Source organism: Megalops cyprinoides, chromosome 1, assembly GCF_013368585.1.
Source record: "Megalops cyprinoides isolate fMegCyp1 chromosome 1, fMegCyp1.pri, whole genome shotgun sequence".
Lineage (NCBI taxonomy): Eukaryota > Metazoa > Chordata > Actinopteri > Elopiformes > Megalopidae > Megalops > Megalops cyprinoides.
Genome location: NC_050583.1, coordinates 2,122,608 through 2,135,107, shown reverse-complemented (window position 1 = coordinate 2,135,107; position 12,500 = coordinate 2,122,608). Strand labels below are relative to the sequence as shown.

At 56.1% G+C, this 12,500-nt stretch overlaps 1 protein-coding gene across 1 annotated transcript in view; it reads right to left on the bottom strand.

Annotated features, from left to right (window-relative positions):
* LOC118781440 (BAH and coiled-coil domain-containing protein 1-like) overlaps window positions 1-12,500 on the bottom strand; it is a 103,719-nt gene that overhangs the window by 9,755 nt on the left and 81,464 nt on the right. The window contains 8 exon segments of the mRNA XM_036534482.1: window positions 370-445; window positions 760-877; window positions 3,451-3,601; window positions 4,359-4,588; window positions 4,694-4,855; window positions 5,355-5,549; window positions 6,335-6,575; window positions 7,574-7,688. Of these exon segments, the coding sequence (XP_036390375.1) occupies window positions 370-445; window positions 760-877; window positions 3,451-3,601; window positions 4,359-4,588; window positions 4,694-4,855; window positions 5,355-5,549; window positions 6,335-6,575; window positions 7,574-7,688 (1,288 nt within the window).

The window sequence follows — 12,500 nt, the reverse complement described above, 5'->3', positions numbered from 1 at the left end:
GACTGAGCCTAACCCAGACTGAGTCTAACCCAGTCTTAGTCGAACACAGTCTGAATCTAACTTGGGTCCATCTGCACCGCATGTGCAGACATGCACACACACGTGCACAGGCACATACACACACGCGCACACTCCCACGCCCACACCCACGCACACGCCCACATACACACGCACACACACACACATGCACACGTGCACACACACATGCACACACACACACACACACACACGCACGCACACGCACACACACACACACACACACACACACACACACACACACACACACACATCCTTCCAGCAGTGCAGCTGTTGTGTTAGTGCTGTAGGATATGTAGGTGGGGGCGGTATTTGGTGCAGAGAGGAACTCACTGCTTCCTTCAGCAGCTGCTCCAGGGAGTAGATTCTGGGGCGGTTTCCTCTCTCCCCTTCGATAACCACGCTGTATCTGGGAGAAGGAGAGCGAGGGTGAGAGGTGGGGCTTTCAGCATCCCGTACCAGCAATCTGCTGTAGAAGGCTATGGAAGTTCCGCCTCAAAATGGAAACTGAGTGGGTATACTGCCCACAGTACTAGCTACAGAACTGTGTCAGACTCAAGGGACACATGACACCCTGTCCAAGAGTGACCAATGAAACCCCACAGTTCTGGAGCAATCCGAAGGGTTAGGGTTAGGGTTAGGGAGCAATCCAAAGGGGCAGTCCTCAGAGCTCCCAGCATGCAGTGCGGCATGTGTCCGTGTGTGTCAGGGGGCGGGGCTTACATGTCGGGCAGGTCCAATGTGTGGACGTAGGCTGTGTATAAAAGCTCGTCCTCCTTGGATATCAGCACCTTCAGACCGTCCACCAGAGCCTCCTTGGTCAGGACACAGTTTGGCACAGCTGTGTAAGAGGGAGGAGCAGGAATTACCCAGCATCACTCACACTCAGAGTCTCAGAGCCTGTATCACCCACACTCAGAGTCTCAGATTCTCAGAGCCTCAGAGCCTGTATCACTCACACTCAGAGTCTCAGAGCCTGTATCACTCACACTCAAGAGTCTCAGATTCTCAGAGTCTCAGAGCTGTTATCACTCACACTCAGAGTCTCAGAGTCTCAGAGCCTGTATCACTCACACTCAGAGTCTCAGAGCCTGTATCACTCACACTCAGAGTCTCAGAGCCTGTATCACTCACACTCAGAGTCTCAGATTCTCAGAGCCTGTATCACTCACACTCAGATTCTCAGAGTCTCAGAGCTGTTATCACTCACACTCAGAGTCTGTATCACTCACACTCAGAGTCTCAGAGCCTGTATCACTCACACTCAGAGTCTCAGATTCTCAGAGTCTCAGAGCTGTTATCACTCACACTCAGATTCTCAGAGTCTCAGAGTCTGTATCACTCACACTCAGAGTCTCAGAGCCTGTATCACTCACACTCAGAGTCTCAGAGTCTGTATCACTCACACTCAGAGTCTCAGAGTCTCAGAGTCTGTATCACTCACACTCAGAGTCTGTATCACTCACACTCAGAGTCTCAGAGCCTGTATCACTCACACTCAGAGTCTGTATCAGCCACACTCAGAGTCTCAGAGCCTGTATCAGCCACACTCAGAGTCTCAGAGCCTGTATCAGCCACACTCAGAGTCTCAGAGCCTGTATCACTCACACTCAGAGTCTCAGAGTCTCAGAGCTGTTATCACTCACACTCAGAGTCTCAGAGTCTCAGAGTCTGTATCACTCACACTCAGAGTCTCAGAGCCTGTATCACTCACACTCAGAGTCTCAGATTCTCAGAGCCTCAGAGCCTGTATCACTCACACTCAGAGTCTCAGAGCCTGTATCACTCACACTCAGAGTCTCAGAGCCTGTATCACTCACACTCAGAGTCTCAGATTCTCAGAGCCTGTATCACTCACACTCAGAGTCTCAGATTCTCAGAGTCTGTATCACTCACACTCAGAGTCTCAGAGTCTCAGAGCCTGTATCACTCACACTCAGAGTCTCAGAGCCTGTATCACTCACACTCAGAGTCTCAGAGCCTGTATCACTCACACTCAGAGTCTCAGAGTCTCAGAGCCTGTATCACTCACACTCAGAGTCTCAGAGCCTGTATCACCCACACTCAGAGTCTCAGAGCCTGTATCAGCCACACTCGGAGTCTCAGAGTCTCAGAGCCTGTATCACTCACATGACTGAGCTGGAGCAGTTGGCTGGAAGGGCTATAATCCACTGTAGAGCTGGAACCAGGCTGGCTCATGATACCCCTTTCCCACTGTAGAGCTGGAACCAGGCTGGCTCATTATACCCCTTTCCCACTGTAGAGCTGGAACCAGGCTTGCTCATTATACCCCTTTCCCACTGTAGAGCTGGAACCAGGCTGGCTCATTATACCCCTTTCCCACTGTAGAGCTGGAACCAGGCTGGCTCATTATACCCCTTTCCCACTGTAGAGCTGGAACCAGGCTGGCTCATTATACCCCTTTCCCACTGTAGAGCTGGAACCAGGCTTGCTCATTATACCCCTTTCCCACTGTAGAGCTGGAACCAGGCTGGCTCATCATACCCCTTTCCCACTGTAGAGCTGGAACCAGGCTGGCTCATTATACCCCTTTCCCACTGTAGAGCTGGAACCAGGCTGGCTCATTATACCCCTTTCCCACTGTAGAGCTGGAACCAGGCTGGCTAATGATACCCCTTTCCCACTGTAGAGCTGGAACCAGGCCGGCTCAGTATAGCCCTTTCCCCACTGTAGAGCTGGAACCAGGCTGGCTCAGTATAGCCCTTTCCCACTGTAGAGCTGGAACCAGGCCGGCTCAGTATAGCCCTTTCCCACTGTAGAGCTGGAACCAGGCTGGCTCAGTATAGCCCTTTCCCACTGTAGAGCTGGAACCAGGCCGGCTCAGTATAGCCCTTTCCCACTGTAGAGCTGGAACCAGGCTGGCTCAGTATAGCCCTTTCCCACTGTAGAGCTGGAGCTAGGCCGGCTCAGTATAGCCCTTTCCCACTGTAGAGCTGGAACCAGGCCGGCTCAGTATAGCCCTTTCCCACTGTAGAGCTGGAACCTGGCCGGCTCATTATAGCCCTTTCCCACTGTAGAGCTGGAACCAGGCTTGCTCATTATACCCCTTTCCCACTGTAGAGCTGGAACCAGGCTGGCTCATGATACCCCTTTCCCAATGCAGAGCTGGAACCAGCCTGGCTCATGATACCCCTTTCCCACTGCAGAGCTGGAACCAGGCCGGCTCATGATACCCCTTTCCCACTGCAGAGCTGGAACCAGGCTGGCTCATGATACCCCTTTCCCACTGTAGAGCTGGAACCAGACTGGCTCATTATACCCTTTTCCCAATGCAGAGCTGGAACCAGGCTGGCTCAGTATGGCCCTTTTTATAATAATGATACTAAACTCCATTTGCATTGGACCTTTAATGTGAGTGGGGAGGTGCTGGGTTTTGGGGGTCTGCTTTCTCACCTGGGGGGGCCCCCTTGCTGGGGCGTGGCGGGTGTCCCGGGGCGTTGAGATCGTCCTCCTCCCCTTCAGAGAAGCTGCTGTCCTCATCCAGCTGGAAGCCCTCGTTTGCGGCGAAACTCTCCAGAAGACGGCTCACCGCACGGCCCCGAGGCTGTGGGGGGGGTATCATGTGACTCAGGCTCCTCCCCTCCTCCCTCATGACAATAACAGTGCACAGGACCCCAGCTCCCCCGAGCGGGAGGAGGGGCCTGAGGGCACCTGCCGAGATGGGGGGTGGGGCATGGGGGTCTGGTTTTAGGGCAGGCCCAGACCCGATGGCGTGGTTTTAGCCAGCAGCCTGTCAGCAGGAAGTACTGGGGCTCACAGGCAGCACATCTCTGGGGGGGACGTTCCGTTCCTTCCGCCACGCTGCCCTGAAGGGGGCGCCCTCCAGCCTCACGGCAGCGGCGGTATGTCTGTGTGACCCCGGGGGCGAGCGAGGCGCGGCCGCACCTGGGAGAGGCGGCGATAACCCCTCACAGACCGCGCTTCGCCATGTACGTTACAGCCCACATTACTCACCCAGCCGAGCGGACGGCCTTATCTTATCAGGGCTGGGTTTACAAGCCATCCCATCTGACATCCTGTGCATGGTGGGTAATCTGTTTCTGTGGCCTGGAGCCTTTTAGGGGAGCTACGGGAGGGGGGGTGACTATGCTCAGGGGTGACCCAGCCGGATCATAGCTCCCCTTACCTGTTAGCTTGGTCTGCAGGGGCTCTTATTTCTAATAACCCCCACCCACCCACTCTTAATGATGGGAAACTGATCCTCCATGAACCCCATAATGGGTGGAGCTACCATGTGCTGCCAATCACTCACTCACAGATCAGAGACTGACTGACTGCCACGCCCACTTCCAGCTGCTCACCTTTCCCATTGGCCGCTGCAGTGCTGTGCTCTTGTGCGTGGCTTTCTTCAGCCTCTCGCTGGAGGGGGGCAGGACGCCGGGCTCCGCCCCCTGCCCCTGCGGCCGCGCCCTCTTTGCCACCCCAAATTCCTGCCGCTCCGGTTGCCTCTTCTTTGCAGTGACCGCTGCCAGCCTGAAGGGGGCTCTCTTTCTCACCTTCACCTCCTCCACAGCTGAACGGTTCAGAGACCCTGCAGAGTCCAGTCACCACTTTAAACACGAGTCATTTTAACAAAGTTTAACACATATTAGTCATTTATACCATTTATTTTGATTATCTGAAAGCTCTTTTTTACCCAGAAGTCCTTGTCTTTCCTTCTTGTTTTTGGCTTTCTGATTGGCCTCCAGTTTCACGACTGAAGAAGGGGACGGACCAATCACGCCAGAGTCTTTGGAAGATGGAGCTTTGATATCGTCGTGCTCTTCCTCACTGTCCTGCCTGCCTTCCTCTTCATCACCTGCAGGACAGATCAGTGGGCTGTAATTCTGACTGCTGTGCAGTCCCGAGGGAACCGTTTCCTCCTTCAGGTTACCGTGTACCAGTAAGCCCTGAGGTGTCTAACAGGGCTCGCATCATTACGAAACCGGGCCATGCTCTCTTTGCAGTGGGTACTGCTGCGCATCTGTCCAAGAAAGACAGCCTCACTCCAGTCAGCCTGCCCATGTCAGGATTCTCTGTCCACTACTTCACAGTCTGGTCACATCATTACAGGTATGGATGCAGTATGGATGGGGTTTTAGGGTTAGGGTTGGCATTATGGTTAGGATTATGAGCAAAGTTGGCAGCTGGGTACACGCCTGCGAAATGCGAAAGGGAAAACCTTCAGTGCAATTAACCAGGAGGCACCACTCCGCAGGCCTCCGAGACAGCCTCCCACACGCTGGCGTGCCTTCATCTGCACCAGGGTTCGGAGGAATGATCAGCAGTGGCCCTCCCCTCGCCACGCCCCCACGCACCTCGGTGCGACGGCTCGCTCTCCGCGGGCGACGCGTCCTTCTCCTCAGGCGCCTCCTGCGTCCCCGCCGCGGCGTTTCCCACCCTCAGCACTCTCGCCCGGGTCTGCAGGCGGGTCCTGCTCCGCCTCATCGCCAGCATGCGCCCCGCCCAGCCGTCATGCCCGCCCCCGGCCCCGCCCCTGCCCGCACTGCCTGCTGGGAAACAGGAGGGACACGTCCCCTCAGAACAGCACTGCGCTGGCCTCTTCTCCCCAGGTTCGGGGCCACTCACAAAGCAAAACAAGCTGCAGACAGAGAGACAAGCGTCTCCTGGCGAGGAAACACAGACCCGGCTCTCTCTCCACAGCGCTGGCCTGCACACCTCACTGCAACAGCTGTGTTACAGTTTTAAAGTAGCTTGAACAGAACAGACTGGATTAAAATACTGTCACTCCCTTCCATCTGCTTCATCTTATTTTGTTTTTGCTTAATTTAACTCCCAAAATCTACCAAAATGCTGTGGTCGATTTTATCTCTGGCAGCTTTATGGAGGCCAGGGGAAATTCTCCACATTTTCTCATTAATATTTGGCAGTTATATGTCAGGAACAAAAACAATTTTATTCTGGATACCATGCAATACATACTGTACATACTGTATATAACTGACGTGCTGTACTAAAGTGTTACTTCATTCACAAGACAGCTTATAAATGCGTGTGTGTGTGTGTGTGTGCGTGTATGTACATATACAGTATATATGCACACATTTCATTTAATACACCACTGTGGGTGATTTGTGATGTGTGGTTATTGTCATAAGGTGTTTCCTGTAAAGCATCTGTTGGAATTACTCTGTGACAGTTCCTTTGTTAAGTGAACTGTATCTAGTAACATTTGACTGACTGACTGACTGATATGAAAATGGCTGTTTTAACGGTTAAACCGTGTCTGAAGCGCGTGTGCGTGTGTGTGTGGCAGACGGGCTGACCGCAGCCTTACCGGCGCTGTTGGGCCCCCCGCAGTCGCCAGACCGTTTGCCCTCGCCCTTCAGGGGCCTGGGGGCTCGGCACAGCCGCTGGGGGGCGGGGCCAGGCCCCGCGCTGTCTCTGCGCCGGAAACTGCCGGCCCCCGGGGGGCCCCGCTTGGCTTTGGCCTTCTGCTTCAGCTGAGACACCTTACGGGCGAGCTTAGAGCTCAGAACCACCGGGCGCCCGGGCTTCTTACAGCACCGAGCCTTCATCTGAGGGAGAGAGACGGAGAGAGGGAGAGAGGGAGTGAGGGAGAGAGGAGGAGAGAGGGAGAGAGAGAGGGAGTGAGGGAGAGAGGAGGAGAGAGGGAGAGAGGGAGGGAGTGAGGGAGAGAGGAGGAGAGAGGGAGAGAGGGAGAGAGAGAGGGAGTGAGGGAGAGAGGAGGAGAGAAGGAGAGAGAGAGGGAGTGAGGGAGAGAGGGAGAGAGGAGGAGAGAAGGAGAGAGAGAGGGAGTGAGGGAGAGAGGAGGGGAAAGGGAGAGAGAGAGGGAGAGAGGGAGAGAGGAGGAGACAGGGAGAGAGGCAGAGGGGGGAGAGACAGCAGCTATGTGTTACTGCAGCCTCTAATCCAAACTGTGCTTTATTTGCATAACTTTACAAAATCTATCACCACCAAAGCAGGGTTACAAACTGGTAACGTGATGCAACAATATCACAATAACGGTGATAATAAATTACATGCTGATTAAAACAGTCGTGCTACACAGTGGGCCAGTAGACACACAGGGCTGTACTGGTTTGGTCAGCAGCAGGGGTGGCATAGTGGTAAAGAGCCAGGTTAATAACGTAAAGATTGCCAGTTCAAATCACAGCTGGGACAGTGCTGCTGTACCCTTCAACAAGGTAAACAATCCCAACTACCTCAGTAAATATCCAGATGCATGATGTGAAATATTGTAAACTAAGTTTATTATACTGTATTGTAAACTCACTCTGGATATGAGCAACTGCTCAACAAATATAACATAGTAGTTCATACTCTTATTATACTCTTATACAAATCCATAACCACTGAAGAGCAGCCTAGGAGTTAATATAGCTTAAACTGTACAAAATGATGTAATACAGGAAAGTAACTGTACAGATTGGAAGGAGTTATTGTGCTTCCCTCTGATCTAAAAAGGAGTGAAGCCGCGATCCACCGATCTCCGCGATATTAGCCCCGCCCACCAGCTGTCTGGCGTGTTGACTGGCTGCATTTGAGTACTGACCTGTGTGGCACTGAGGCGGTCGTAGCTCCGATTGGACAGCTTCTTCTCCGCCCTCCGCATCTCCCCGCCCCCTCTGAGGTCATCAAACTGCAGGCCAAGCCCCGCCCCCAGAGATCTGCCAATCCAAACAGAGAGAGGTATTCATTAGAGAAGAATGAAGAAAAGAAAGGGAAAAAAGCAGAGAAAAGATCAGAGAGGAGAGGAGGGTGAATCACCTCTCCCTGGCTCCTAATAACTCTTTTCATCCTTTGATGAATAAAACGGCAAGCCAGCTTTCCCACGTGGCAGAAACATTAGGATCTAACAGCACACAGAGAAATGTCTGACGTCCGCGCAGCGCAGAATACCCCTCTGATTAGCTCCTGAGACCTCTGAGCTGAAGCGTTTCGACGCTTTGCAATCTACAGTCCCACATTCTAAAACAACATGTATTCTGTGCTTTGGCCTCGGTACTCTCTGGACCATTGAAGTTTTTGCTTTTTTTTTTTTTTTGGCTGTCTCTCTCTCTCTCCCTCTCCCTCTCGCGCTCTCTCTGTCTCTGTCTGATTTCCATATCAATACAGAGGCTCCCTCACAAAGGACAGCGCAGGGTACCGGCCTGGGGGACAGGCCCTGACCAATCAGCACGCAGGCAGAATGCAGGCCGAACGCAGGTGGGGGGGACACAGGCGTCCCACGTGTCTGATTCCGCAGCGTGACTCTCCTTATTAACAGGAGCTACCGAAAGCGTTCGCTCATCTGCTGGCTGGCTCCCGCACCCCCTCACTCCCCCCACCCCCACCCCCTCCCTGCTGCTTGTGGGGTGGGTATGTTTTCAGCACTTCCGGTTTGAGAGAGAGGGGGAGGGGCGGGGTCAGGGGAGCTGAAAGCTGAGCTGTCACTCAAGGAGATGACTGACAGCGGAGTGGCAGGGGGTGGGGGGGGGGGGGGGCGGAGTGCGGATGAGCAGGCGGTCCCCCCGGTCGGCGCAGCGCGACACAGTGACAAACCTGTTGTGACGGGACGCCCCCCCCCTGTGGGACAGGCGTGCGGCTGCCGGGGGTAATCTCCCAGCGCCTAATTAAACGGGATTGCGATTAGCAGGGCTGGACGTGCTCGCTGGCGCTGGGGTCGGCTGCGTTTACACACCAGGCCCGGAGACCCCCCCCCAACACACACCAACCCCCCCATCCCAGCAGCTCCAGCACTTCTCACTGTCTGGGCAGGGGGTCACCTGGGGGAATTAAACAGTGAGAAACTGTTTTCATTAACCGGCCTGACCCACAGCTGAAACACATCTGTATCCCCATGGACTACCCAGCATGCACTTCTGCGGAGACCGGGTGGGGAGCGAGAGGGCTGAGGCCTCAGTTGCCCGTCACCTCCTTTTGAGAAAGACCAGCACTCCGCCCCCCCCTCACCCAACTCTACTGTCCCAGAACCCCCCTCTCTGCCCTGTCTGCAGCTGCAGCGGGTGTCGGGCTGCCGCCGTGCTGCTGCAGCTGGGGAGGGAGCGTGGGCCTGGCCGCCGCGCCCCGGGGCTGCCCCCCCCCCCCCCGTGCCTGCCCTTTCCAGCGGGCGTCCCTGTCAGAGGGAATCAGCCTCCTGTCCCGCCCCCCCCACCCCGCTGCCCGGGGCCGGGCGCGCAGCCGGAAACACAGCGGAGGCAACGTTGGCGGGACGGCTGGGAGCATGCGGACGGTGTGGGGGGGGGGGGGGGGGGGGCTGGTAGCATGTGGGCATCAATCCCTGCACTAACCGAAAAAAAGCAGCCCAGCTATCTGCCTCACTAACCCCTTTACAGCAGCACTGTGACACTCCCCATCCCTCCACCCCCGCTGCCTGGTCCAATCCCCCCCTCTCATCCCGCCCCCTGTGGTCACGGCATGCCCCCCTCCCCCCGTCTCTAACCCCAACCCTAAACCCCTCCGCCCCCACTGCCCGGTCCAATCCCGCCTCCTTCTCTCAGGTGAATGCGCAGAGAGAGAGCACAGCCAGCCAATCAGAGGGTGGCACGTGTGAAACGCACACTGGTGCAAAATGAAAAAATGCTGTGTCACTATCACCAGCCAGCTCAGCCAATCACAGAGCCTGAAAAAAGATGGCTGCATTTCGCTGACCTCACTTCCTGTTTGATTAGTTAAAGGTCACTCCGCTGTGAGCTGCCACAACGATCGGTCAGAGAGAGGGAGGAAGGGAGCGGATGGGGAACGCTTCGTGGGAGTGGCGACCGCGCGGTCCGGTGTTCACAGGGTAAAGCTGGCTTCTTAGCACCGCATATCAACGCCTCTCAGTGCAGGACGCGGCTGAGAGCACCTGTGGGAGCGTGTGCAGACGCGCTGAAAGACATCTCTCAGCCTCGGAGAAGCGTTTCTGTTCCAGCGGACGAGATCAGGGTACGAGGGGACAGTCAGGAGGGGTGGAAACAGTCCCCCCTCACGCCGTTATCCAGTCCACACAGAACCAGATCCAGAACCCACCCACTCGAGAGGGAGAGAGGGACAGAGAAAAGTAGGAGAGGGAGAAGTAGAGAGAGAGAAAGATGGTGCAGGAGAGGAACAGACAGAGAGACTGAGATGCAGCAGTCCTGGGGGAGTCTGTCCACTGACCTGAGCTACGGGTCTGGATCAATAAACACTAACCTCTATCGACCTGCGGCTCCACTCAATGCAACGCTAGCCCAGCCTCCTCCCCAACAGCCCATAATACACACACGCACACACACACTACACACACGCACGCACGCACACACACGCACGCACGCACGCACGCACACATACGCACACACACACAGACACACACATGCACTACACACACAGACACACACACACAATACACACACACACACATACGCGCACAAGCACACACACACTACACACACGCACGCGCACACACGCACAAGCACGCAAGCGCACACACACACACGCACGCGCACACACACACACGCACACACACGCACTACACACACAGACACACACACGCACTACACACACAGACACAGACACACACACACAATACACACACACACACAGACACACACATGCACTACACACACAGACACACACACACAATACACACACACACACATACGCGCACAAGCACACACACACATACGCGCACAAGCACACACACACTACACACACGCACGCACGCGCACACACGCACAAGCACGCAAGCGCACACACACACACGCACGCGCACACACACACGCGCACACACACGCACTACACACACAGACACACACACGCACTACACACACAGACACACACAAGCACTACACACACAGACACAGACACACACACACAATACACACATACACACAGACACACACACACAATACACACACACACACAGACACACACATACACATACACTCACACACACTATGCAAACATGCCGTGCACAAAGTGCTCCAAGCCTCTCCCTTCTCCTCCCTCGGGCTTCTCCTTCAAAAAAGCCAAACCTGCCACCAAACACGGTTTCCACATTCAAACTTAACAAAGATGGTATAGCGGCTTTATCTGCAGCCCATTCCTGCCCACGGAGCGCAGCGCGGCCCAGGGCAGCCCGGCCGGCCGCTCTCTCGTTAACGCTGGAGTCAGGCATGCGACCCCCGGAGGAAAGCTGACACCAGCCGCAGCCGGTCTGCTTTGTTTTTCTAACTGTCTGGCAGAAAACCAGTCTCTGCTGTTTCTAGTTGACTTTCTCGTTAAAACCCGCAGTGCCCCACGCCTGCAGCCCCCCCCGCGCCCCGCGCCCCCTGTCCCACGTCTGTCTCCACCGCACCTCGACCCTCGCAGCTGACCTTTCCCCCTCCTGCCCTCGGGTGACCTCTGAGCTTAGCGGTGATGCTGTGTCACATTCCTGGTGCTCAGTTGTGAGTGTGAGGGTTGGGGGGTGAGTGCTGCAGAACTGGCACTATCGTAATTACACCCTGCAGCTCATCAGTCTGCACCCCCCCGACCCGCCCTCCCCGCGGGGGGGAGAGGGATCCCCTGGTTTCCCCACGTCGCTCCGCGGCCTCAGAACCTGAGCGCTCCGCAGAGGAGACCCAGCTAACGGGAAGAGGTGAGAGACGCTAACATCTCCAGCGCACAGACACACACTACTGGCCTTCTACTACACGGCCTCGGAGCAGAGAGAGTCCGCCACCCCCACTCCCAGCCCGCTGACTCCGCCCCCACTCCCAGCCCGCTGACCCCGCCCCCACTCCCAGCCTGCCCCCACTCCCAGCCCGCTGACTCCGCCCCCACTCCCAGCCCGCTGACTCCGCCCCCACTCCCAGCCCGCTGACTCCGCCCCCACTCCCAGCCTGCTGACTCCGCCCCCACTCCCAGCCCGCTGACTCCGCCCCCACTCCCAGCCCGCTGACTCCGCCCCCACTCCCAGCCTGCTGACTCCGCCCCCACTCCCAGCCTGCTGACTCCGCCCCCACTCCCAGCCTGCTGACTCCGCCCCCACTCCCAGCCTGCTGACTCCGCCCCCACCCCCAGCCTGCTGACTCCGCCCCCACCCCCAGCCTGCTGTCCCTAGTCACGGCTCACATCACTGCATCACATTTCTCATTTAAATGGGATTTGGGCCTCGGGGCCCGGGGGGGCAAGCTGTCAGTCATCACTCAGCTCTCACAACCCCCCACATCCCCCCCCGTCCCCCCGCCGCCCTCGCCAACGACCTCTGACCTCCCTCTGGCTTTGTTTAACACCAGGCCTCTATCTTCTCCCGCCGACCGGGCTGGTGCAACACCGCATCCTGCCGGGGGGGTCTCACCGGAGCTGCTCGTAACCGTGCCAAAGCCCACCCCCACCCCCCTGCTCTCCCCCTGCCAGCAGGAGGCTGGGAGAGACTCTTCAATCACCACAGCCCTTCCCTTTTATTATTAAATGAATAAACATTAAAAAATACAACGTGCTTACCATGAAAGCACGCACATAAAATGGAAGGATGC